Source organism: Balaenoptera ricei, chromosome 15 (assembly GCF_028023285.1).
Source record: "Balaenoptera ricei isolate mBalRic1 chromosome 15, mBalRic1.hap2, whole genome shotgun sequence".
NCBI classification, from domain to species: domain Eukaryota; kingdom Metazoa; phylum Chordata; class Mammalia; order Artiodactyla; family Balaenopteridae; genus Balaenoptera; species Balaenoptera ricei.
In genome coordinates this window covers 53,235,918-53,262,373 of record NC_082653.1, presented here as the reverse complement: position 1 = coordinate 53,262,373, position 26,456 = coordinate 53,235,918, and the positions used below count along the sequence as shown (strand labels likewise).

Genomic DNA, 26,456 nt, shown 5'->3' with positions numbered 1-26,456 from the left:
CAAAAGAATAAAGTACCTGGGTACAAATTTAACCAAGGGAATGAAAGACTTGTACGTTGAAAACTATAAAACATTGTTAAAATAAATTAAAGAACACATATATAAAAGGAAAGACACCTCGTGTTCAAGGATTGGAAGACTTAACATTGTTCATATTGCAATTCTCCCAAAGTGATCTACAGATTCAATGCAATCCATATCAAAATTTCAATAATCTTTTACAATATAAATTAATATGGGATTGCAAGGGACCCTTGATTAACCAAAACAGTCTTGAAAAAGAGAACAAAGTTTGAGGAGAAACACTACCCAATTTCAAAAAATAATACAAATCTATAGTAATAAAAATAATGTGGCACTGACATAAGGACAGATATACAGACAACTAAAATAGAATTAAAACTCCAAAAATAAACCAATATATCTATGGCCAAACAATTTTCAATATGGGCTACAAGAACATTCCAAGCAGGAAAGAATAGTCTCAACAAATGGTGCTGGCACAAGTGGATAGCCATATGCAAAAGAAACAAGTTGGACCACTACCTCACACCAAACACAAAAATTCATGAGGGACTTCTTTGGAGGTTCAGTGGGTAAGGCTCTGTGCTTCCACTGCAGGGGGCACGGGTTCGATCCCTGTTTGGGGAACTAAGATCCCACATGCTGTGTGGCAAGGTCAAAAAAAAATCATGAAAATGGATCCACGACCTAAATATAAGAGCTAAAACTATAAAATTTCCAAAGAAAATATATGAGAAAATCTTCATGAAATTGGATTTGATAATGGCTTTTTTTAAAATTTATTTTTGGCTGTGTTGGGTCTTCACTGCTGTGCGCAGGCTTTCTCTAGTTGCGGTGAGCAGGGGCCACTCTTCGTTGCGGTGCACGGGCTTCTCATTGTAGTGGCTTCTCTTGTTGTGGAGCACGAGCTCTAGGAACGCGGGCTTCAGTAGTTGTGGCACGTGGGCTCAGTAGTTGTGGCTTGCGGGCTCTAGAGCACAGGCTCAGTAGTTGTGGTGCACGGGCTTAGTTGCTCCGTGGCATGTGGTATCTTCCCGAACCAGGGCTTGAACCCATGTCCCCGGCATTGGCAGGCAGATTCTTAACCACTGCACCACCAAGGAAGTCCGATAATGGCTTTTTATATATGACACCAAAAGCAAAAACAACAAAAGAAAAAATAGATAAATTGGACATCACCAAAATGTAAATATTTTGTGTATCAAAGGACATTATCAGAAAAGTGAAAAGAAAACGTGTAAAAGGGTGGGGAATACTTACAAATCATACACAGGATAAGGGTTTAATATCCAGAATATATAAAGAATTCCTACAACTCAAAAGCAAAAAGACAAACAACCCAATTTTGAAATGGCCAAAAGACTTGAATAGGCATTTCTCCAAAGAAGAGAAATGGCCAAGAAGAATCTGGAAAGATGCTCAACATCATTAGTCATTGGGAAAATGCTAATCAAAACCACAATAAAATACCACTTCACACTCATTTAGATGGCAAAAATAATAATAATAAAACAGAAAATAGCAAGTGTTGTCAAGGATGTAGAGTTATTGGATACCCTGTACATGGCTGGTGGGAATGTAAAACAGTTCAGCAACCATAGAAAGGTTTGACTGTTCCTCAAAAATTAAACATAGAATTACCACATGACCCTACAGTTCCACTTCTGGGTATAAACACAATAGAGCTGGAAACAGGTACCCCCAAAAATACTGGTACATGCATGTTTACAGAGGAACTATCACAATACCTAAAAACTACAAACAACTTAGATGTCCATCAACAGATGAATGGATAAACAAATTATAATAAATCAATACTATTGAATATTATTCAGCCAAAAACGGAATGAAGTGCTGATTGATACATGCTATAATGTGAATGAACTTCAAAAGCATTATGCTAGTGAAAGAAATTCAGGCCCAATAATAAATGTATGATAGCATTTATATTAAATATTCAGAATAGATAAATCCAGAGGTACAAAAAGCAGGTTTGTAATTTTCCAGGCACTGTGGGGAAACGGAAATGGGGAGTAACTGCCTAATGGATATGGGGTTTTACAGGAGGGGTGTGATGAAAATATTTTGGAACTAGACAGACGTGTACATTGTGAATGTACTCAGTGTTACTCAATTGTTCACTTTAAAATGGTTAATTTTATTTTATGTAATTGTCATCTCATTTTTAAATTGCATATGATGGGAATTCCCTGCTGGTTCAATGGTTAGGACTCTGTGCTTTCACTGCTGGGGCCCAGGTTCAGTGCATGCTTGGGGAACTACGATCCTACAAGCAGGGCAGTGCAGCCAAAAAAAAAAAAAAAAAATTGCATATAAAAATTAACTTGCTGTATTTATGTGGTCTACTTCTGGACTTTTTATTCTATGCCATTGATCTGTGGGTCTATCCCTTTACCAAGACCACACTCTTTTTTTTTTAAATATTTATTTATTTATTTATTTGGCTGCACAGGGTCTTAGTTGTGGCACACAGGACTTTCGTTGCCATGTGATCTTCACTGAGGCATGCAGGATATAGTTTCCTGACCAGGGATTGAACCCAGGCCCCCTGCATTGGGATTGTGGAGTCTTAGCCACTGGACCACCAGGGAAGTCCCCAAGACCATACTCTTTTGATTAATGTAGCTTTAGAGAAAGTCTTATAATCAAGTGTTGTAATTCCTTCTAATTTTTTTCTTATTTTTCAAAACTACTTAGGCTATTCTAATTCGTTTATCTTTCCACATTGCATTAAATCTATTGATTAGTCTGGGGAATTGATATCTTTACTATGTTGAGTCTTTCCAAACTACGAACATGGTATGTCTTCCCATTTACTTAGGATTTCTTTCACTTATTTCACCAGTGGTTTATAGTTCTCAGCATACATATCCTGTACATGTTTTGTTAGATTTATAACTAAATATTTCATTTTTTTGAAGCTATTGTAAATTATATTGTTTCCAGTGTATAGAAGTGGAATTTGTTTTGTTTGTTGACTTTGTATCCTGTGATCTTACTAAATTTACTTATTCTAGAAATTTTGGTAGCATCTTAGGATTTTCCACAATAAAAATCATGTCATCTGAGTAGACAGTTTTGTTGTTCCTTTCAAATCTGGATGTTTTGTATTTCCTTTTCTTTCATTATTGGACTGGCCAAGCCTTACAGTACAATGCTAAACAGGAGTGGCAGGAGTGGGTATTCTTGTTTTGTTCCTTATCTCAGAGGGAAAGCATTCGGTCTTTGACAATTAAATGTGATATGAACTATAGGTTTTTAAAATATAGATACTCTTTTGGAGTTCCCTGGTGATCTAGTGATTAGGATTTGGTGTGCTTTCACTGCCGTGGCCTGGGTTCAATCCCTGGTCAGGGAACGGAGATCCCGCAAGCCACACAGTGCAACCAAAATAAAAATAAATAAATTAACTTAAAAGAACAGGTTGAAGAAGTTCCATTCTACTCCTAGTTTTCTTAGAATTTTTTTCATAAATAAATGTTGTATTTTGTCTCCATCTTCGCTACAGTGCTCACTTCCAGGTTTCTAGTTGTGCTAAGTTGAGGTAAAGGAATATCAGAGAATATAACTTGTAAACTCACCATTATGCGAGCCACAACTACTAAGCCCATGTGCCACAACTACTGAAGCCTGCCCGCCTAGAGCCTGTACTCCGCAACAGGAGAAGCCACTGCAATGAGAAGCCCACACACCACAACGAAGAGTAGCCCCCATTTCTCTAGCCGCAACTAGAGAAAAGCCCGCGTGCAGCAACAAAGGCCCAACGCAGACAAAAATAATTAATTTTTAAAAATCCTATATAAACTCAGCATCAGTTCAGTGGTACTTTGAATTCTACTGTTGTTCTCCAAATCACCTGCTGCTATTGACGCTTTGAAGTTCTCAAATAGCTGCTCCATGCATTCTATCCAGGTTTTAGACTTGTTTTCTATGTGAGAGAAAAGGTGAAGCATGCTTACTCCAACTTACCCAGAGCTGGAACCCCAATACTAATAGTTTTTCTCGCGCCTTTCCAATCTTTATACATTTTTTTTCTTTTCCTGTATTACTGGTTCTCCACTCTGCCACCGAACCCCTGCCTCCACAAAAGTCTTCCTAAATTAGTTTACTCCTTTTCAAAGCCTTTACGTAATCTTCCATTTTTGCTCGTCCACAGTCTTCTTCCCTGTCCCACCTGTTACTATTAGTTATCTGGAAGCCTACTTGTTTTTTTTTTAAATTTTATTATTTATTGATGTTTTATTTTTGGCTGCGTTGAGTCTTCATTGCTGCCCGCGGGCTTCCTCTAGTTGCAGCAAGCAGGGGTTACTCTTCGTTCCCGTGCACGGGCTTCTCATTGCGGTGGCTTCTATTTTTGTGGAGCATGGGCTCTAGGTGCGTAGGCTTTGGTAGTTGTGTCACGTGGGCTCAGTAGTTGTGGCTCGCGGGCTCTAGAGCACAGGCTCAGTAGTTGCGGTGCACGGGCTTCGTTGCTCCGCTGCATGTGGGATCTTCCCCGTCCAGAGGTGGAACCCGTGTCCCCTGCATTGGCAGGCGGGTTCTTAACGACTGTGCCACCAGGGAAGTCCCTGGAAGCCTACTTGTAATTGGGGAAATGCAAATCAAAACCACAATAGAAAACAAAACAAAAAAACCACAATAAAATACCTGCTTAAGTCCCTGCCAATTTTTAAATTGCAATATAAGACACATATAATAAAACTCACAATTTTAAAGTGTTTAATTCAGTGGTTTATTAGTATATTTGCATACCATCATCAGTATATAATTCCAGAACATCTTCATCACCCCAAAAGAAACCCTGTATCTTTAGCAGTCAACCTCCAACGCTTCCAGTCCCTGGAAAACACTAATCCACTTTCTGTCTCTACAGATTTGTCTATTCTGGATATTTCATACAACATGTGACTTTTATGTCTAACTCCTTTCACTTAGCATGTTTCAACATTCATCCATGTTGTAGCCTATATCAGAATTTCATTTGTTATAGCTAATAATATCCCATTGTATGGATATACCACTTTTTATTCATCCATATAACAGTTGATGGACATCTGAGTTCTTTCTACTTCGGGGCTATTGTGAATAAGACTGCTATGTACATTCATATGTAAGGTTTTTTGTGGACACGAGCTTTCTATTCTCTTGGGTATATACTTAGCAGTGGAATTGTTGGGCCAAATGGTAATGTTTAACTTTTGCAATTACTGACAAGGTGTTTTCTACAGTGACTGAACAATTTAAATTCCCATCAGCAGTGTATGAGGGTTCTAATTTCTCCACATCCTTGATAACATGTGTTATTATCTTTTTGATTATAGCCATGCTAGGGGAGATAAATGGTATCTCAATGTGTTTTGTTTGGTTGGTTGATTTTTTGTTTTGTTTTGTTTTTTTGGCAGCTTGTAGGATCTTAGTTTCCCAACCAGGGATGAAACCCAGTCCCTCGGCAGTGAGAGCACAGAATCCTAACCACTGGACCACCAGGGAACCAGCTTTTAGTTTTATTGATCTTTGCTATTATTTCCTTTGTTTCTATTTCATTTATTTCTGCTCTGATCTTTATGATTCCTTTCCTTCTACTAACTTTGGGTCTTGTTTGTTCTTCTTTCTCTAGTTCCTTTAGGTGTAAGGTTAGATTGTTTGAGATTCTTCTTGTTTCTTGAGGTAGGGGACTGTATTGCTATAAACTTCCCTCTTAGAACTGCTTTTGCTGCATCCCATAGGTTTTAGATTGTAGTGTTTTCATTGTCATTTGTCTCTAGGTATTTTTTTATTTCCTCTTTGATCTCTTCAGTGATCTCTTGGTTATTTAGTAACATATTGTTTAGCCTCCATGTGTTTGTTTTTTATGTTTTTTTCCCTGTAATTGATTTCTAATCTCATAGCATTGTGGTTGGAAAAGTTGCTTGATATGATTTCAATTTTCTTAAATTCACCAAGGCTTGATTTGTGACCCAAGATGTGATCTATCCTGGAGAATGCTCTGTGTGTACTTAAGAAAGTGTAATTGCTGTTTTCGGATGGAATGTCCTGTAAATATCAATTAAATCTATCTGGTCTATTGTGTCATTTAAAGCTTGTTTCCTTAATTTTCTGGCTGGATGATCTGTCCATTGGTGTATATGAGGTGTTAAAGTCCTCCACTATTATTGTGTTACTGTCGATTTCCTCTTTTATAGCTGTAAGCATTTGCCTTGTGTGTTAAGGTGCTCCTATGTTGGGTGCATATATATTTATAATTTTTATATCTTCTTGGATTGATCCCTTGATCATTATGTAGTGTCCTTCCTTGTCTCTCATAACATTCTTTATTTTAAAGTTTATTTTACCTGATATGAGTATTGCGACTCCAGCTTTCTTTTGATTTCCATCTGCATGGAATATCTTTTTCCATCCCCTCACTTTCAGTCTGTATGTGTCCCTAGGTCTGAAGTGGGTCTCTTGTAGATAGCATATATACGGGTCTTGTTTTTGTATCCATGCAGCAAGCTTGTGTCTTTTGCTTGGAGCATTTCCCTCAATGTGGTTTTGATTTGAATTTCTGTGATGGTTAACGATGTTGATTGCCTTTTTATGTGCTGATTGGCCATTTGTATATCTTATTGTGAGAAATGTCTATTCAAATCCTTCAATATTAAATTCTCTACTACTGAGTCTCCTTCATGTAGTGTTAAGTAATACTTCTTTTTAAAATTTTTTAATAGGTTTTTTTGTGGGTTTTTAAAAAAATTTTTAATTTTTGGCTGCGTTGGGTCTTCGTTGTGCATGGGCTTTCTCTAGTTGCAGCGAACGGGGGCTACTCTTCGTTGCAGTGTACAGGCTTCTCATTGCGGTGGCTTCTCTTGTTGCAGAGCATGGGCTCTAGGTACGCGGGCTTCAGTATTTGTGGCATGTGGGCTCAGTAGTTGTGGCTCACGGGCTCTAGAGTGCAGGCTCAGTAGTCGTGGCACATGGGCTTAGTTGTTCCGTGGTATGTGGGATCTTCCCGGGCCAGGGATCCAACCCATGTCTACTGTATTGGCAGGTGGATTCTTAACCACTGCGCCAACAGGGAAGTCCCCAAGTAATGCTGAAATGAAGTTGCTGATCGTTTTGGGGTTGATGGTTATAAAAATTTGAAACAGGCTTGAAAAAAAAAACGCTGTGACTTCCCTGGTGGCGCAGTGGTTAAGAATCCGCCTGCCAATGCAGAGGACACGGGGTCAAGCCCTGGTCCAGGAAGATCCCACATGCTGTGGAGCAACTAAGCCCGTGTTTCACAACTACAGAGCCTGAGCTCTAGAGCCCACGTGCTGCAACTACTGAAGCCCATGCGCCTAGAGCCCATGTTCCACAACAAGAGAAGCCACCGCAATGAGAAACCTGTGCACCACAATGAAGAGTAGCCCCTCGCTCACTGCACCTAGAGAGAGCCCACGCACAGCAACGAATACCCAAGGCAGCCAAAAAAAAAAAAACCCTTTTGGAAGTTCCCTGGTGGTCCAGTGGTTGACTCCACGCATACACTGCAGGAGGCACAGGTTTGATCCCTGTTCAGGGACCTAAGATCCCACATGTCACGCGACACAGCCAAACAAACAAACAAACAAACAAAACTCTTTTGGCAAATAGGATATAATTGCTTATATACTAAAGTGCCTAAATTTTCATAGGAGTTTGCTTTGTGTCTCAATGTCTTACTGAGAATGTATTTAGGACTTACCTGGGGATGCAGTGATTAAGAATCTGCCTGCCAATTCAGAGGACACGGGTTCAAACTCTGGTCCGGGAAGATCCCACATGCTGCAGAGCACCTAAGCCTGTGCACCACAACTACTGAGCCTGCGCTGTAGAGCCTGCAAACCACAACTACTGAGCCCACGTGCCACAACTACTGAAGCCCACACGCCTAGAGCCTGTGCTCCGCAACAAGAGAAGACACCCCAATGAGAAGCCCGTGCACGGCAGCGAAGAGTAGCCCCCGCTCACCACACTAGAGGAAGCCTGCGTGCAGCAACGAAGACCCAGTGCCGCCAAAAATAAAATAAAATAAAATAAATTTATATTAAAAAAAAAAGATAAGATGGAGTGGGAAACTGACCATGGAAAGCCAAAGTGCCAAACAAATGAATAACAAAAATATACAAATTGTTTAAACGATGTACAGGAGCCTAGAGAATGCCCACTTCATCCTCAGTCCAGCTTTATTTATTTATTTATTTAGGTTTGGATGTGCCGCACAGTTTGCGGGAATCCCCGACCAGGGATGGAACCCTGTGCCCCCCTTCAGTGGAAGTGTGGCGTCCTAACCACTGGACCACGAGGGAAGGTTCCTCCCCCTCACCCCAGCATTCTTTAGAAGCAAAAAGGCTAAGTGAAAATCTCAGCACCTAAAACAATGCCTGGCACGTAGAAAGTGCCCAATAAACATTTGCCCAATGTTGAATGAATAAATGAACATTCCCAGCGCATATCTCTCCAAAAGTTTTAGGAAGCAAACATCCGCAGGTAGAGATAAAGACGGAACCAGTTTTTGGCAGCAGGCTAATGTGTCAATTTGGGAACTGCAGGTGATAAACACTAGTTTATGGCACCAGGAATACTGGTTGCAAATACCCTTTGTTGATTAAGTCGATATTTATAAATGATAAAGTATGGTAAGTTAAATTGGCCATAAAGGGATCTTTCAAAGCAGGTTATACCACACTTCTAGACTATTAGAGCACTAGGTATTGAAGCACAGAATAATTACCTTAGAATAACACCAGAAGAGGATCAAGGTAAGGGGTGGACACCAACCAAGAAAAAGAAGAGAAAATTCCTCATAAAGAGGAAGTATGGTGCCAAATGAGAAAGGAAATAGAAAAGGAGTATTAAATTTCCACTTCATTTTTCATCTTAGCAGTTAGTTAAATGTGATGGGTAATGCTAACAAAAAGAAATATGATCAAGCAGGAATGCTTAGAGGGAAGTGAATTACAATAAATTCTAATTTTTTAGTATTCATTTACACATTATTTCAAGAAAAATAAAGATGAAAACCAATGAAAGTAGGTAAATGAGGGTACTTTGAGCTCCTGGGGAAATGTCATATATGAACATGTTAGAGAGTACTTACTATTATTATTTTGTTCTTCAGTGGCTTCCAGAAAACCAACAATTAACTACTGCCAATGAACTCTTAATGCGTGAATCACTCTGATGCTTGTTAAAAGTTAGCAGTTGATCATGTAGTTTCAGCTTATTAATAAGTTGGTCTGATCATTACAGGCATCTAGTATTCCTTCTGGACCACCCTCATTATGAGGCATTTGGGTTACCTGTTGTTCTCATAAATGAATACCCCAGCGGGGAGACCAAGAGGGTCCTCTTACAAAGTCACCTTGAGAAGTTGTTGGTCAAGTTCTGGTTGCCCTCTGAGGGAGGGAAAGGAAGCTCCCACGTTCTCAATTAAGCTTGCCTCTTGTGGAGAGAAGCCCTCCACAAGAGGGAGAATTCTTCTTTGAGAATTCTTTCTCAAATATGGTTTAGGGCAGAGACTGTCAAGAATTGTTTATCTCTTATAAATGAAACTATTTATGCATGAAATTTCATAATGTCTGAGATTGGCTTTAAATATTCGAAAACAACCAACCCACTCTCCCCAAGCAAAATAAAAAACAAAAAACTGGAGTCCCTCCCATCAGGAAACTTACGCAAGCCTCTCAGATAGCCTCATCCATTAGAGGGCAGACAGCAGAAGCAAGAAGAACTACAATCCTGCAGCCTGTGGAACAAAAACCACATTCAGAAAGAGAGACAAGATGAAAAGGCAGAGGGCTATGTACCAGATGAAGGAATAAGATAAAACCCCAGAAAAACAACTAAATGAAGTGGAGATAGGCAACCTTCCAGAAAAAGAATTCAGAATAATGATAGTGAAGATAATCCAGGACCTCAAAAAAGAATGGAGGCAAAGATCAAGAAGATGCAAGAAATGTTTAATAAAGATCTAGAAGAATTAAAGAACAAACAAACAGAGATGAACAATACAATAACTGAAATGAAAACTACACTAGAAGGAATCAATAGCAGAATAACTGAGGCAGAAGAACGGATAAGTGACCTGGAAGACAGAATTGTGGAATTCACTGCTGTGGAACAGAATAAAGAAAAAAGAATGAAAAGAAATGAAGACAGCCTAAGGGACCTCTGGGACAACATTAAACGCAGCAACATTCGCATTATAGGGGTCCCAGAAGGAGAAGAGAGAGAGAAAGAACCTGAGAAAATATTTGAAGAGATTATAGTCAAAAACTTCCCTAACGTGGGAAAGGAAGTAGCCACCCAAGTCCAGGAAGCGCAGAGAGTCCCATAAAGGATAAATCCAAGGAGAAACACACTGAGACACATAGTAATCAAATTGGCAAAAATTAAAGACAAAGAAAAATTATTGAAAGAGCAAGGGAAAAACGACAAATAACATACAAGGGAACTCCCATAAGGTTAACAGCTGATTTCTCAGCAGAAACTCTACAAGCCAGAAGGCAGTGGCATGATATACTTAAAGTGATGAAAGGGAAGAACCTACAACCAAGATTACTCTACCTGACAAGGATCTCATTCAGATTCAATGGAGAAATCAAAACCTTTACAGACAAGCAAAAGCTAAGAGAATTCAGCACCACCAAACCAGCTCTACAACAAATGCTAAAGCAACTTCTCTAAGTGGGAAACACAAGAGAAGAAAAGGACCTACAAAAACAAATCCACAACAATTAAGAAAATGGTGATAGGAACATACATATCGATAATTACCTTAAACATGTATGGATTAAATGCTCCAACCTAAAGAAACAGTCTTGCTGAATGGATAGAAAAACAAGACCCATATATATGCTGTCTACGAGAGACCCACTTCAGACCTAGGGACACATACAGACTGAAAGTGAGGGAATGGAAAAAGATATTCCATGCAAATGGAAATCAAAAGAAAGCTGGAGTAGCAATACTCATATCAGATAAAATAGACTTTAAAATAAAGAATGTTACAAGAGACAAGGAAGGACACTACATAATGATCAAGGGATCAATCCAAGAAGAAGATATAACAATTATAAATATATATGCACCCAACACAGGAGCACCTCAATACATAAGGCAACTACTAACAGCTATAAAAGAGGAAATCGACAGTAACACAGTAATACTGGGGGACGTTAACACCTCACTTACACCAATGGACAGATCATCCAAAATGAAAATAACTACGGAAACAGAAGCTTTAAATGACACAATAGACCAAACAGATTTAATTGATATTTATAGGACATTCCATCCAAAAACAGCAGATTACACTTTCTTCTCAAGCGCACATGGAACACTCTCCAGGATAGATCACATCTTGGGTCACAAATCAGGCCTCAGTAAATTTAAGAAAATTGAAATCATATTAAGCATCTTTTCTGACAACAGCGCTATGAGATTAGAAATGAATTACAGGGAAAAAAACGTAAAAAACACAAACACATGGAGGCTAAACAATATGTTACTAAATAACCAAGAGATCACTGAAGAAATCAAAGAGGAAATCAAAAAATACCTAGAGACAAATGACAATGAAAACACGACGATCCAAAACCTATGGGATGCAGCATAAGCAGTTCTAAGAGGGAAGTTTATAGCTATACAAGCCTATTTCAAGAAACAAGAAAAATCTCAAATAAACAATCTAACCTTACACCTAAAGGAAATAGAGAAAGAAGAACAAACAAAACCCAAAGTTAGTAGAAGGAAAGGAATCATGAAGATCAGAGCAGAAATAAATGAAATAGAAACAAAGAAAACAACAGGAAAGATTAATAAAACTAAAAGCTGGTTCTTTGAGAAGATAAAAAAAATTGATAAACCATTAGCCAGACTCATCAAGAAAAAGAGGGAGAGGACTCAAATCATTAAAATTAGAAATGAAAAAGGAGAAGTTACAACAGACACCACAGAAATACAAAGCATCCTAAGAGACTACTACAAGCAACTCTATGCCAATAAAATGGACAACCTGGAAGAAATGGACAAATTCTTAGAAAGGTATAACCTTCCAAGACTGAACCAGGAAGAAATAGAAAATATGAACAGACCAATCACAAGTAATGAAATTGAAACTGTGATTTAAAATCTTCCAACAAAAGTCCAGGACCAGATGGCTTCACAGGTGAATTCTAACAAACATTTAGAGAAGAGCTAACACCCATCCTTCTCAAACTCCTCCAAAAAATTGCAGAGGAAGGAACACTCCCTAACTCATTCTATGAGGCCACCATCACCCTGATACCAAAACCAGACAAAAATACTACAAAAAAAGAAAATTACAGACCAATATCACTGATGAATATAGATGCAAAACTCCTCAACAAAATACTAGCAAACAGAATCCAACAACACATTGAAAGGATCATACACCATGATCAAGTGGGATTTATCCCAGGGACGCAAGAATTGTTCAGTATACGCAAATCAATCAATGTGATACACCATATTATCAAATTGATGAATAAAAACCATATGATCATCTCAATAGATGCAGAAAAAAAAAACTGGAGGAGATAAATGACAAAAGTTGGCAAAATTGCTAAAGCCTATATAGGGGTTTGTCATATTAATTTCTCTACTTTAAATATGTTGATAATTTCTGTAATGAAAGTTTTTTTTAAATTAATTAATTCATTAATTTTTGGCTGCATTGCTGCTCGCAGGCTTTCTCTAGTTGTGGCGAGCGGGGGCTACTCTTTATTGCTGAGCGTGGGCTTTCTCTAGTTGCACTGAGCGGGGGCTACTCTTTGTTCTGGTGTGCAGGCTTGTCATTGCGGTAGCTTCTCTTGTTGCGGAGCACGGGCTCTAGGCACGTTGGCTTCAGTAGTTGTGGCGCTCAGGCTTAGCTGCTCCGTGGCATGTGGGATCTTCCCCGACCAGGGCTTGAACCCGTGTCCCCTGCGTTGGCAGGTGGATTCTTAACCATTGCGCAACCAGGGAAGCCCCATAATGAAAGCTTTTAAATAGGTATATATAAGAACATTGTTCCTCTCCTACATATATTATCTTAAATCAGGTATTTTTCTATGTATTAGAATGATTTCTGTTACAATGAACAGAAACCCCAATCACACTGGTTTCAACAATAAGAGGAAACGTATAGATTTATGTCGCTAAAAAGTCCTGGTCAATTCTAGGTGTCAGGTGATTCTTGATCCTACCGCTCAGTGGTGTCTCTAAAACCTGAGTATTTATCACTCTGCTCTGCCTTCTATGGTGTTAGTTTCATCCTAAGGTTCACATCTCTCCTATTTCAAGAAGACTATCAACATCTACTGGGTTACATATGTCATCCAGCAAGTGCTGGATCTGTTCTAGCATTTCCAACAAGACAGGCCAGGTTATGCTGCAGAAACACACAGCATCAACATCGCAGTGATTTAACGCAACAAAAGTTTATTTCTTATCCCTACAAAATCCATTATAGGTCTGGGAGACCCTCTGGAACAGATACCCCTCCCCAATGTGGGGGGCTCGGCATTCCAGACTGTTGTGACTTGTGACCCCTCTCTCTGTATGTGCTTATATGACTGAGGCAGGAAAAGACAGCATTAGAGAGTCCTGCACCAAAAAATAAACGCTTAAGCTGAGAAGTGAGAGTTCTGTGCACAACCCACTGCTCAAAACTATCTCAGGATCCTGTCTAACTGCAAGGAGAAAAGAGTCTAACCACTCCCTTCTTACTGTTCACTAGGATACAAGCTCCATGAGGATATGCATTTTGTCTCCTTGTCCACTACTATATCCTTAGTTTAGGAGACTACCTGGGCACATAATAGGCCCTCATTAACTTAAATGAATGAATGCAGTGTCAGCAAGAAATCCACATGTATATCTTGAGAGAAGAAACAGAGTCCCAGGGGTGTAAGGCTGAGACTGTTGGGTAAGATCTATGCAGACCAGAGCTGCAGAGCTGGCTGAGCTTAAGAAATAAGCACATTGGTATACTGGTACAGATCATCTTAGAGAAGAAAATGAAATCCTGCTGACAGCGGCAGACCAAAACCTCAGGTGACTTACACCATAAAGCACTGAAGCCAAGGACCAAATCAACCGAGCAAACCACCACCACGAGTGCTCAGCTCCTGGAAGGAGCTGCAACAGCCACAAATGCATCTGCTCCTTGAATGTAGTCAGTCCACCCAACATACCACTGGGGACCAGGGGAAAGGGAAGGACACGCACACTGACTGAGACCCTGCTATTGCCCAGGCCATTAGGTGCTTTTCCTTCATCAACCCCTCTAATCCCCAGAAAACACCTGAGTTGAGTGTTATCTCTATTTCATATGGAAACTGGAGATTTAAGAGTGTTTCAGTAACCAGTCAAGAAACAGGAATGTTTTACAAGCTAGAAATAGAAATAGATACGATACAATGTCATCCAGGCTGGCTGGGCAGGGACAACATACAGATGAGTCCTACTAATCCTGCCCTCAGGCCTGACTGATGCAGCTAAGTGACAGCCAACAGACCCACTAGCTATGGGGTCTTAACAAGCCTCTGGATCTCTTTCGAGCCTTATTTCCTTGTTTAACTCCTTTCCTGATTACACCTAGATGCTCTATCAGGAACACACCGGCATCACTGTTGTAGATAAAAGGTGGAGCTACAAGAAAATCCACAGCCTACAGAGGTTTTCAGCAATCTATCAAATATGTACACTAAGGCTGTTACATGATACGATGGAGAAGACAGAAGGATGACCCTTCCTGTTTAACAGTTACAGTGTAAGTCAACCAACATAGATGTGTATTTGTCCGTCCTTGCCTACCACTCAGCATCCTCTCCCAAATCTTTGCTTTTGGGAACTGGTGTCCTGCTCACTGGATTCCCAGAGTAACATGCCCTGTGACCCACAGGATCCTGGTGCAGTAAACACTCCAGTTCCCAGACAAATATAACCCTCTCCTTGTTCTTAATGATATACAAAAGCCAAGTTAAAATGCAAACAGATAAAAACCTGAGAAGGTGATCCTGAATTGCCATTAATTTCCATTTAGACCTTGGAAAAGTGCTCATTTTCATGGCTGTTTTATCCTATTGATATTGTGACCTAAGTAAACAGTCTAGTTTCTTTTACTCGAGAAAATTCTTCTTTACATGGCTAAAGATTCCAACTCGTTTCCATAATATCTCCTTTTTAGAGGTGTTCTCCCTTTTCCATCCACCACCAGAGAGGCATACAATAGTGATTAGTTCACCTGGGCAGATTCCCTATTGGTGAAGTAAATATGATTTCATCACAGTAAAAACTGTTCTAATAGGATTCAAGAGCTGAATTTGCTAAAAACTTAAAAAAGGAACTCAAACAATGTCCAAATTTGTGAACAGTACCCGATGATAGGACAGTTAAGAAAATCCAATTTGATTCTTCAAAAATTTTACATTAGAATTCATTTCTGCCCATGAGATTATTGAAATTGGTAAACCTGGAAGACAATGGTATGCAATTAAACATCATATTATTGCTTTCTGTTTTGGAACACCATGCTACAAATGTTTCTAACATGTATGTTTAAGAGTGGCTGGGGAAATCAATGCAAACCAACAATATTCACCTCTGTGACCACAGAAGAATTCATGGCTGCATCCACTATTTGAAGCTCAATTTGCTATTTTGCCAAATACAATCCCAAAACAGCTTTCCCCTTTACTCTGAATGTTCTCAGAACACCTCTCCTGTTAAGGAATTCCCTGAAAGTTTTTAGTAAAAACAGCAAGTAGTACAACTACTAACACATTCCCTGCAGACTCAACCTTGATTCCTTCTGTGAAACATGTTTATTTCCCAAAGTTTCCTGATGAAAAATTCCACTGATGAAAAATTCTTCATGCTTCATAATTTTGTACTTTTCATAACTTTAAGGTCAAGCTCCACTTGGTGAATTTCTTCAGACTGAGGACACTGAACAAGCTTCCCTTTACTGGTGGAGTTTCTGGTGTCTAAGAAGGCTTGAGCGTCTGCTGAAGTTTCTCCTGCATGTGCTACAGGTATAAGGCTGCTCACCTGTGTGAGTTCTCCGGTGTTTAATAAGGTGGGAATTTTGACTGAATTTTTTTCCACATTCATGACATGTAAAGGGCTTCTCTCCAGTGTGAGTTCTTTGGTGTGTGTGGAGATTTGTATTTTGACTGAAGCTTTTCCCACACCATGAGCATTTATATGGTTTTATTCCTTGGTGTGTTGTTAAGTGCTTATTAAGATCTGAACTCCACCTAAACCTCTTATCACACTGCTGACATTTATACGGTTTCTCTTCAGTGTGAATTCTTTGGTGCTTAATAAGGTCAGAGCTAACTCTGAAGCTTTTCCCACATTCCTGGCATTTAAAAGGCTTCTCTCCTGCACGCTCTTTTTTGTGAAGATCCATAAGTTTCAGCAGCTCTTGTTTCCAGGTTGAAAGTTTCTTTTTTTTCTTCACTGGAAAATCTCGGTGCCATTTCCCCACCCTATGCACATCACCATGATTTTCTTTGCCCATAGTTTTCTGGGGGACTTTCAATCTGGCCTTTTTTGATGCTATATCTACTGGTGCTTGTATTTCTAAGTCAGAAAGACATAGAGGCTGAAGATTTTCAGTGTCATTTTTGAGCTTTAGCCCTGCTGGAATAAACATAAGAAACAGCTAACTATATGACAGAGCAAGAAAGCCACAGTAATGAGGAGAAAAATTGGATGAACACTAATTTTTTAAAAAAACAGATAAGCAGAACTATAAAATATTAAGCCCTTGTAAAAGTTCCTATTAAGGCACATTTCCTTTCTTCCGATGGTGTACCTACCGGTAGGCAGCTCTCCAGAATTGTCCTTGAACCCCAGGGATCTTTGAACCCACGGCTCTTCCCCTTGCTCTAGACAGGAGATCACTTTAGGTTTGGGGAGCACAAATAATGCTGTGAAATAGAAAAACTGAGGTCAAGGATTGGTAACAACAATAGTCCACTAATTCCAGACTATTTCAGGAAGAGCAAAGGATACTTTAACAGTCTGCAACACCAAATGGTTAAATGGATAGACTCATATCTGGTATCAGGTTCATAACATACTTCATTTGTGGGTGGATATGCAAAGTAGAGACTGAGAAATAAACCTAAGCTGGACCAATGAAAAGGATATAGGGCATGGGAATCCAGTGCATGATCCCCATCTTCTGCTACCAAGAATACCCCGTATTCTACTAAGGTAGGACCAAACTGCAAAGGCTGTAGGAAATATACCTGGGCCTATTACGTCTTTAGGAAGACTCATACTGGATAAGGCCAGGTCTAGGGGAGTCAATGTGAAGGTCAGTGGGCTGGGTATCATAAACACAAGTGATTCCTCTTATACTATAGCAACTTTCAATTTAGCTCTCAGGTACCAGACACTGGACCAGGAAAGATTTCTACCATTGCCAGAGCTCACTGGTTCACATCCAGGTGGAGGAAACAGACCAGAACTACTTAGTGGACTTTCTCTAAATCATATTGCCAAGTATGGAAAGTATTCATCACTCAGTCATTCAATACATATGTGCTGAGTGGCTATGGTGCACCAGACACCCTCTATGTGCTAAGGATACAGTGGTGAGTAAGCCAAACCCCCTGATCTCACAGAGCTTATCTTCTAGTGCAGAGTGAGACAATCTAACATTAATAAACAAGCAAATAAAATGTCAGGAAGTGATAAATGTTTTGAAGAAAACTAAAGCAGGGTAAGAGAACAGTTAAGATTCTGCTTCTGTGAAGATATTTTAGATAAGGCTGTAGGAAAAGCCTCTTTTCAAAAGTGATATCTGAGCAGAACCCTAAAATGAGAATTTTACCATGTGGCAGAAACGTGGGCCAGGAAGAGGGAAGGGGAAAGAAATGAGCACATCAAGTCCATGAAAGAGCAAGATGAGCAGTGTGAACAAAGAGGCCAGAGCAAGGGCACGACAGGCAGGAGATGACAGCAGGCTGGTGAGGAGGGGCCAGATTTTGGAGGGTCCTGAGAGCCTTGGTAAGGAATTTGGATTTATTCTGAACCTTATGAGAAGTTATTGCAAGGTTTTGAAGCAAAAAATGTCATGATCTGATCAGGTTTTTAAAAGACTCTGGCTGCCATGTAGAAAACAGACTGAGAGGGCAGGAGTGGTGGCAGTGGGTGCCAGTTAGAAAGTACTGAGGTGGACCTTGATAGAGATGTTGCTGGCTGAGACCAGGATGCTAACACAAGAAGCTGAGACATGATCAGACTCAGGCTACACTGTGAAGGTGGAGCCAAGAGTGATGTGTTAGACTTAGTGGGGTATTACAGCAAGATCAAGGTAAAGGATGACTGGATGTTTCTTGCTCTGAGCAAGTGGATGAGTGGGTATTCCTTTTACGGAGATGATAAGGGCAAGATGTAAGGGCAAGTTTGGAGGGAAGAAGAGATCAAGAATTCCAAATAGTGTAAGGAATGTGTACTTGGAAAAAGCTCCCTGGTGATCTTTTCCCTGCCTACACCATCTAGTTGAGAACCAGTCAGCTACTAGAACAGAGACTCCCTCACAGGGGTGCATTCTCAGTACGCCAACAACAGGATAGATTAGTCCACTCCTATGCAAACGGAAGGGGAGAATCTTTACCTAGAGAGATGACAGTCTCATAGTTTTCTTGCATTACATCATTGTAGAGGGCCTTCTGAGTGGGATCCAGTAACTCCCATTCTTCCTTGGAAAAATACATGGCCACTTCTTCAAATGTCAACAAGCTCTAAAGAAGAGAATGGGCTTTAGCTCAGTACTTGCCACTACAGAAGTAGCCCAACCTTCTGAGCCATCAACTGCATGGTAAGCCAGTCACTAAAGGAACTAACAGCACATGAATTTTTTTTAAGTGGGAAGGCAGAAAGGAAGTAGGCAAGGGATCAGCAAATAGCCTGGGAGGTGCCCAGTTCTTGAGTGGGATCATCTGGGTTAACACACCTCTGTGCACCTGCTGGGCAGTGTGGGTCAAGGGCAGCAGGGAGAGGTAGCCCTAAGAAGCTGGAAAGCACAGCTCACCTGGGACTCAGGCAAGACGAGCTCAGGTGCCACTGTCCAGTCTTTGGCATTTGTCTGCTCAGGAAAGGCCAGGATCTGGTGAGCAGGCACTGCTGTGGAAGAGTGAGAGGAAATTTCTCTCCCTTCTGTCTTTGAACATCCTAGGCTCAGTTCTGAAACATAGAAGATCCTGATCTTTCAGTAGAAATGGAACACTTTACAAGTGTTATGTGGTACCTAGAAGTGGCTATCTCATTTCAAACAAGAATCAAGCATCTACTAGCCCCTAAGATGGGTTTCCCAGTTGACTCTCTTCAGTTTTCATGAGTGAAGTCAATAAAAGGAAGTCTTGTTTTTTCCTTACATGACATGAATTCTCCTGAGTTGGACAAAAATTAGAGGTGTTGGAAAATGTAGTACTGAGTCCAGTGTGCCAAGTAAAGGAAATGCAAAGGTAGAAATGAGCTTGGTGAGTTCAAGAAACAGCAAGAAGGGTTTCCCTGGTAGCGCAGTGGTTAAGAATCCCCCTGCCGGGCTTCCCTGGTGGCGCAGTGGTTGAGAATCTGCCTGCCAATGCAGGGGACACGGGTTCAAGCCCTGGTCTGGGAAGATCCCACATGCCGCGGAGCAACTAGGCCCGTGAGCCACAACTACTGAGCCTGCGCGTCTGGAGCCTGTGCTCCGCTACAAGAGAGGCCGCGATAGTGAGAGGCCCGCGCACCGCAATGAAGAGTGGCCCCCACTTGCCGCAACTAGAGAAAGCCCTTGCACAGAAACGAAGACCCAACAGCCATAAATAAATAAATAAATAAATAAAGGAGTTCCTTTAAAAAAAAAAAAAAAGAATCCACCTGCCAATGCAGGGGACATGGGTTTGAGCTCTGGTTCAGGAAGATCCGACATGCCATGGAGCAACTAAGCCCATGCGCCACAACTACTGAGCCTGTGCTCTAGAGCCTGCGAGCCACAACTACTGAGCCCATGCGCCACAACTACTGAAGCCCGCGGCCCTAGAGCCCGTGCTCCGCAACGAGAAGCCACCGCAATGAGAAGCCCACGCGCTGCAGCGAAGAGTAGCCCCTGCTCGCAGCAACTAGAGAAAGCCTGCATGCAGCAATGAAGACCCAACACAGCCAAAATAAAATAAATAAATAAATAAATAAATTTATATATTAAAAAAAAAAAGAAACAGCAAGAAGACCAGTGTGGCTAAAGAGGACTGAGCAGGGCAGGAGTGGCAGGAGATGAGGGCAGGAAGGTGAGGAGGGGCCAGAACTTGGGGGGTCCTGGGTGCCTCTACAAGGAGTTTGGATTCATTCTGAATGTGTGAAAAGTCACAGTAAGGTTTTGATGCAGAGAAATGTCCTGATATGATCCAGTTTTTAAAAGATTCTGGCTGTGCTCTGCGGAAAACAGCCTGCGGGAGGGGAGGAATGGTGGCAGGGGGTGCCAGATAGAAAGTACTGAGGTGGACCTTGTTAGAGATGCCGCTGGCTTACACCACGATGCTAAAGCACAGCAGGCTGAGACTTGGTTGGACTCAGGCTACACGGTGAAGGTGGAGCCAAGAGGACTAGTGATGCAGTAGTACTACTGGGGTACGATAAGATCGGTGTAAAGGATGACCAAGTTTTCTGGGCTAAAATATTGGGTGAATGGCGGTGTCCTTTGTGGAGATGGGAAAGTTAAGAGAAGAGCAATTTGGAGGGAAAGAAGGCAGGAAGGATCAAGATTTAGGATAAGGAATGATCATGTGCACTGGGAAAAAGCTCCCTGGTGATCTGGATATACCTTTTCCCTGCCTACACCATCTAGTTGAGAACCAGTCAGCTACTAGAACAGAGACTCTCTCACAGGGGTGCATTCTCAGTATGCCAACAACAGGACAGATTACTCCACTCCTATGCAAAGGGAAGGGGAGAACCTTTACCTAGAGAGATGACAGTCTCATAGTTTTCTTGCATTACATCATTGTAGAGGGCCTTCTGAGTAGGATCCAGTAACTCCCATTCTTCTTGGGAAAAATACATGGCCACTTCTTCAAATGTCAACAAGCTCTAGAGAAGAAAATGGGCTTTAGCTCAGTACTTGCCACTTCAAAAGGAGCCCAACCTTCTGAGCCATCAACTGCATGGTAAGCCAGTCACAAAAGGAACTAACAGCATTTGATTTTTAAAAAGTGAGAAGGCAGAAAGGAAGGAGGCAAGGGATCAACAAACAAGTGCCCCAAATCCTGGGGAACATCTGGACTAACAGCTCTGAACACCTGCTGGGGAGCGCGGGTCAAGGGCAGCAGGGAAAGGCAGCCCTAAAAAGCTGGAAAGCACAGCTCACCTGGGACTCAGGCAAGATGAGCTCAGGTGCCACTGTCCAGTCTTTGGTGTTTGTCTGCTCAGGAAAGGCTAGGATCCGGTGAGCAGACACCGCTGTGGGTGAAGGAGAGCCACAGGAAATCTCTCTCGCTTCTGTTTCTGAATATCTTAGGCTCATTTCTAAAATACAGAAGACCTTGAGTTTTTCAGTATTGATGAGACACCTTTACAAGTGTATGGTGCCCAGAAATGGCCTTCTCCTTGTTAATGAGAACCAAGTATCTACCAGCCTCTAAACAGATTCCCCAGTTTTCATGAGCAAAATTAACAAAAGGAAAAACCCTTTTTATTTTCCTCTCATGACACAAATTGTTCAGAGTTAGACAAAGCTTAAACATATTTGAAAATGACGTACTCAGGGACTCCAGTATACAGTAGGAGATTTTAATCATTTATTACTTCTTTCCTGGTACACAATTTTCTTCACATTCCGCCACTGACAACCCATTTCTGATCCCAATTCCTTCTGTATTTTATGAGGACAAGGTGGGCTCGACCCTCTCCACTTTTCTAAAAAACTGAGTTCCCAGTGTTATTACCAGGGTTCTGTGGTTTGGAGATTTCTGTATCTTAGGCCAATCCCCACCTTCACCCACACCTGGTCTGCTCTACCATAACCTGGGGGGCATCCTAATTGCTAACGTGGCTGCATTAGTAGATCCACAGGGCAAGCAAGAGAGTGGTAACAACATTCTGGCTTAACAAATTACTATCGCAGCTCCCAGGAGAAGGAAAGTAACGTGAAGCTCCTTACCCCTCTCACATACAGGCTCAGTTTCTTTGTGGGTATTCCTGATCAGCAGCTCTTGTAGACTCTGGTGTGTATTCCAAAATTCTTCATCCTGGGACATGCCCACTTGCTGGGCATCTGCTGGCTTCAGCTTGAAGCCTAGGGCCTCTGCTGTTTCTCCCAAGAGCACTGCCTCCTTTCCCAGCTCATGGTCTGCAACCTAGAAATAATGCCCATCCTTGTTACCATGGAACTTACTTTTGGTTTGGGAGTTGGTGGGAGAGAGAGGAAAAAGCAGAGTGCAAACTGTGGGAAGGAGACACTAAAGGAAATGTCACAGAGACTTAAAAGAGATACGGGACCACCAATTTTCCACAAGAACTATACACAAAATATAGGAAAATTGGCAGAAGAGGAAAAAAGGTGTGGTTACTGCCAGCCCTCCCAGACAGCAGCCCCCACCCTCTGCATCCAGCCCAGCTCAGACCACTAACAGGGTTGCACAGGCCACCTGTTCTCATGCTGCCTTGACAGACTTTCTCTCCCAACTTAGATTCTTGCCTTAGTGGTTTCCTGTCCTCTAACTCTCTCAAAAGATTAAGGAATTGAATTTAAAAGTTGTCCTGTCAACCATATTTTCCACATGGGCAGGGAAGAGTCTCACAGAGGATTGGGATGAAATGGAGAAAAAAGTGGGAGGAAAGAGCCAGGGCTCTGGGTTTCCCTGATGGCGCAGTGGTAAGAATCCGCCTGCCAATGCAGGGGACACGGATTTGAGCCCTGGTCCAGGAAGATCCCACATGCCAGAGAGCAACGAAGCCCGTGCGCCACAACTACTGAGCCTGGGCTCTAGAGCCCAAGAGCCACAACTACTGAAGCCCACGCGCCTAAAGCCCATGCTCCGCAACATGAGAAGCTACCGCAATGAGAAGCCTGCGCACCGCAACGAAGAGTAGCTCCTGCTCGCCGCAACTAGAGAAAGCCTGCACACAGCAAGGAAGACCCGATGCTGCCAAAAGTAAATTAAAAAAAAAAAAAAAAGAGGGTCAGGGCTCCCATTTATCCTCAAATGATTTTGACACAAAACGTGTGCCCTCCCGGTATTCTGAGCAGGCCTGTGAAGCCAGCTGGTATGCCGCCATCTGCCCAAGGGCATGCCCTGGATCCCCGCTCACAGCACAGCCAAGGAACAACCACTGAGGGAGGGGCAGTGGAGGCCCTTGTCTACGGTACAGAGGACACTATCCCTCACGCTCTTTCTTCTCTCAGCTACTCTGTTGGGATTTCCAAATCTTTCTTTCCCTGTTTCCTCTCTACTTTTTCTCTTCCTGGGCAGTCTTCCTCTTGTTGTTTGGTTTCTCCCTCTCTTTCGTATCTTCACTCTCCTTCGGTCTCTGAGAATTACTCCTTTTTTGGATCTGTACCGTCCTCTCCAACTCCTTATTGTCTTTTGTTTGTTTCTAAGAACTTGAGGCCCATCTCCTTCGCCAAGCCAGACTAGGCTCATTACCCTCAACACACCCTGGCTCCAAAGAGGGCCAAAAGCAACTCTCTCCCTAAGGCCAGGGAAGCCTCTCTCAGGATTTCTGAATCGTATGCACTGACTATGGCTGTGGATCTGTGCTTTCGCATCCTGCTTTACATGTCCTAAAGGGACAACAGAAGTTACCTATTTCACTTTATTTCTCAATTGCCCCAGTACATCCACCATCACCCTATTTCACTGTACACAACAGGAATCTTTCTTCTCACCCCATTCCTCATTTGACCAGATTCCCTCTGCAAGTGTTCTACCAGGACCACAGCCTCCTCGATGCTCTGTAGATGGTGCTTCTTTATGCAGGTCTGGGTGTCCCTGGGCAGAATGGACAGGAACTGCTCTAGCACCACAAGTTCCAAGATCTGCTCTTTTGAATGAATCTCTGGCCTCAGCCACCGACGGCATAATTCCAGAAGCTGGTCAACAGCCTCCCGGGGTCCAGCTGCTTCATGATAGAGGAAGCTCCGGAAATGCTGGTGAGACCTCTCAGGACTGAGACTGTCCGTTTGGGGGGCATATTTCTTATGCTGACTGGAGCTCCCTGTCACAGGTCCCTTGGTCTCCCACCGAGTCCTGATCTGAGGGTTCAAGTACTCAGCCACCTTCAGATCTATGGTCATCATTCTTCTTGAGGAACAATTCTGCTCCTGTACTGGACACACCTCCAGCACTACCTCTGACAACTGAGGCCCAGTCTGGTCTGGAACAAAATCAATAAAAGGATCTTCTTCCTAAGGCATTGAGGGCAGAAAAAAGTGCATGTCAGTAAGAAAGTCACATGAACTTTACTACTTGTTACTTATTATGAGAGAAACATGAACTTTAAAAATCTACTGCCAGGCCCTTGTTTCTCTCCTTTTCTTTCTATTATTCAACGGAATACAGCACAGCTTATTAAAGACAAATGCCAATAAATCACTTTGCCTTAAAAAAAAAAAAAAAATCAGGAAAGGTTGGTGGGTGAAAAAACTAGTACCCACTGGCTCCAAGGAGTTTGGGGATTATCCAAAGATTTAATTGATGCACTTCCTATGCCATCCTCTCCTTGTAAAGGAAAGATCAGGAGAATATTCTGAGTTTCTCTTAAATTTCAACATATCGTCCTAGTCTGTCTTCAGTAAGAGGGTACAACTTCTATGACCTTTATCCTTTTGGGAAGATGGAAGCCTTCACTTCCTGGACCATTTGAGGTGCTCCTTTCCATTGTGTGAAAACTGGCAGGAGAGCTGAAACAATGAGACCAGAGTAGAAGAAAAGTAATTCAGAAAAATGGAGACTTATTCTTCTCAAAAGCATCCCCCAATTAAGTAACTAGTTGCTCTACATTTGTCTTGGCATTTCTTTGCAAGACATATAAAGAGCACCATGCAGAAGATGTATACCTGTATAATTTTTCTTTCCTTTCCAAATTCACTTATTTATGTATGTATGTATTTATGTATGTATGTATGTATGGTTGTGTTGGATCTTCGCTGCTGCGCATGGGCTTTCTCTAGTTGCAACGACTGGGGCCACGCCCCATTGTGGAGCATAGGCTCTAGGCGCTCCGGCTTCAGTAGTTGTGGCTCGTGGGTTCAGTAGTTGTGGCTCGCGGGCCCCAGAGCGCAGGCTCAGCAGTTGTGGCCCATGGGCTTAGCTGCTCCGCCGCACGTGGGATCCTCCCGGACAAGGGCTAGAACTGTGTCCCCTGCATTGGCAGGCTGATTCCCAACCACTGTGCCACGAGGGAAGTCCTATACCTGTATTTCTAACTTCTCGTTACTTGACCTAGGAAAAATTACAGCTGATCCTTGTTCACAAAATGTTTATCCAAATGTCAATTGGAAAAAAAGGACAGCATGTTAGTTGGTGATGATTACATTCAGCTGCTACCTTTCTCCAGGGCTCATTTAGACCTCTAAGCGAGGCTGAGGAGAGCTTCGTGAGGCTCACTTTCCCTGAGGTGATCCAGCAGAAAGGACACCGAAATTCTGCCCAGGAAGCCACGATGTTCACAGACGGCTGGCCCCCGATGACTCTGAGGTGCTGGGGACACTTCCCAGGCTTTTGCATCAGAGGAAGCTGATCTGACTGAGGCTGGACCGCCCGTTTCTCCCGCAGTAACATCAGCCAGTAAAGGAAACGCCGGCGGAGGCGGGAAAGTGGACACGACCGCCCTGGCGCGCCCGCGAGCACTGTGCCTGCGGGCAGTGTCCGAGCGGGCTCCCGCCGCGCGGCCCCGGGCGCCGCCCGCACAAACTTTGGAGAGAGCGGCCTCACGAGCCTGACGGCGGGCCTCGCCCCAGACAGTCCTGTCGCCCGGCTCGGAAACACCACCGGCCGCTGTGCAGCGGCCCCGAGCAGCGGCCGGCGTCTCTCGGGGGCTCCGGAGCCGGCGCCGAAGCGGAAGCCACTTCTAGGTTACCTCGGACGGCTTGGCTTCGTGGAGGCCGCTACCTCTTCCCGGGGCTCTACCACAAGTCGCCGCCGGCCCGGCCACCGCTCTAAGGAGGACAGCTCCCCGCCACGCGCCACTCAGGGGCGGGCCCCCCAGGCCCCGGGGTTTGGGAGCGCAGGCCGGGCACTATTTAGACCCACCCGGCCCCCCTACCCCACCTGAAATCCTCCCTGCGCGGCGACCCGCGCTCCAACCGGAGGCAGAAGTGACGCGCTTCCGGGGAGGACCCGCTCAGCCCCGGCTGGGTCCGTGAGCACCGCCGCTCCAGGCCGCGCTGGGCGACCGGCCTCCTG

The 26,456-nt window shown here is 42.7% G+C and overlaps 1 protein-coding gene across 2 annotated transcripts; it reads right to left on the bottom strand.

Annotated features, from left to right (window-relative positions):
• Positions 1-12,191: 12,191 nt before the first annotated feature.
• Positions 12,192-26,374, bottom strand: LOC132348498 (zinc finger protein 75D-like). Of its 2 annotated transcripts, none has more exons than XM_059896047.1 (9): positions 25,599-26,374; positions 23,939-24,457; positions 22,211-22,406; positions 21,419-21,576; positions 21,015-21,141; positions 19,106-19,257; positions 18,689-18,815; positions 16,881-16,991; positions 12,192-16,701 (listed from the first exon to the last, which is right to left on the bottom strand). In XM_059896047.1, the coding sequence occupies exons 1-9, from the start codon at positions 25,830-25,832 to the stop codon at positions 16,019-16,021; spliced, it is 2,307 nt and encodes a 768-aa protein (XP_059752030.1). In that variant the 5' UTR covers positions 25,833-26,374; the 3' UTR covers positions 12,192-16,018. The 2 variants fall into 2 exon arrangements, with proteins under 2 accessions (XP_059752030.1, XP_059752031.1); XM_059896048.1 differs by having other exon boundaries at positions 12,192-16,698.
• Positions 26,375-26,456: the final 82 nt, after the last annotated feature.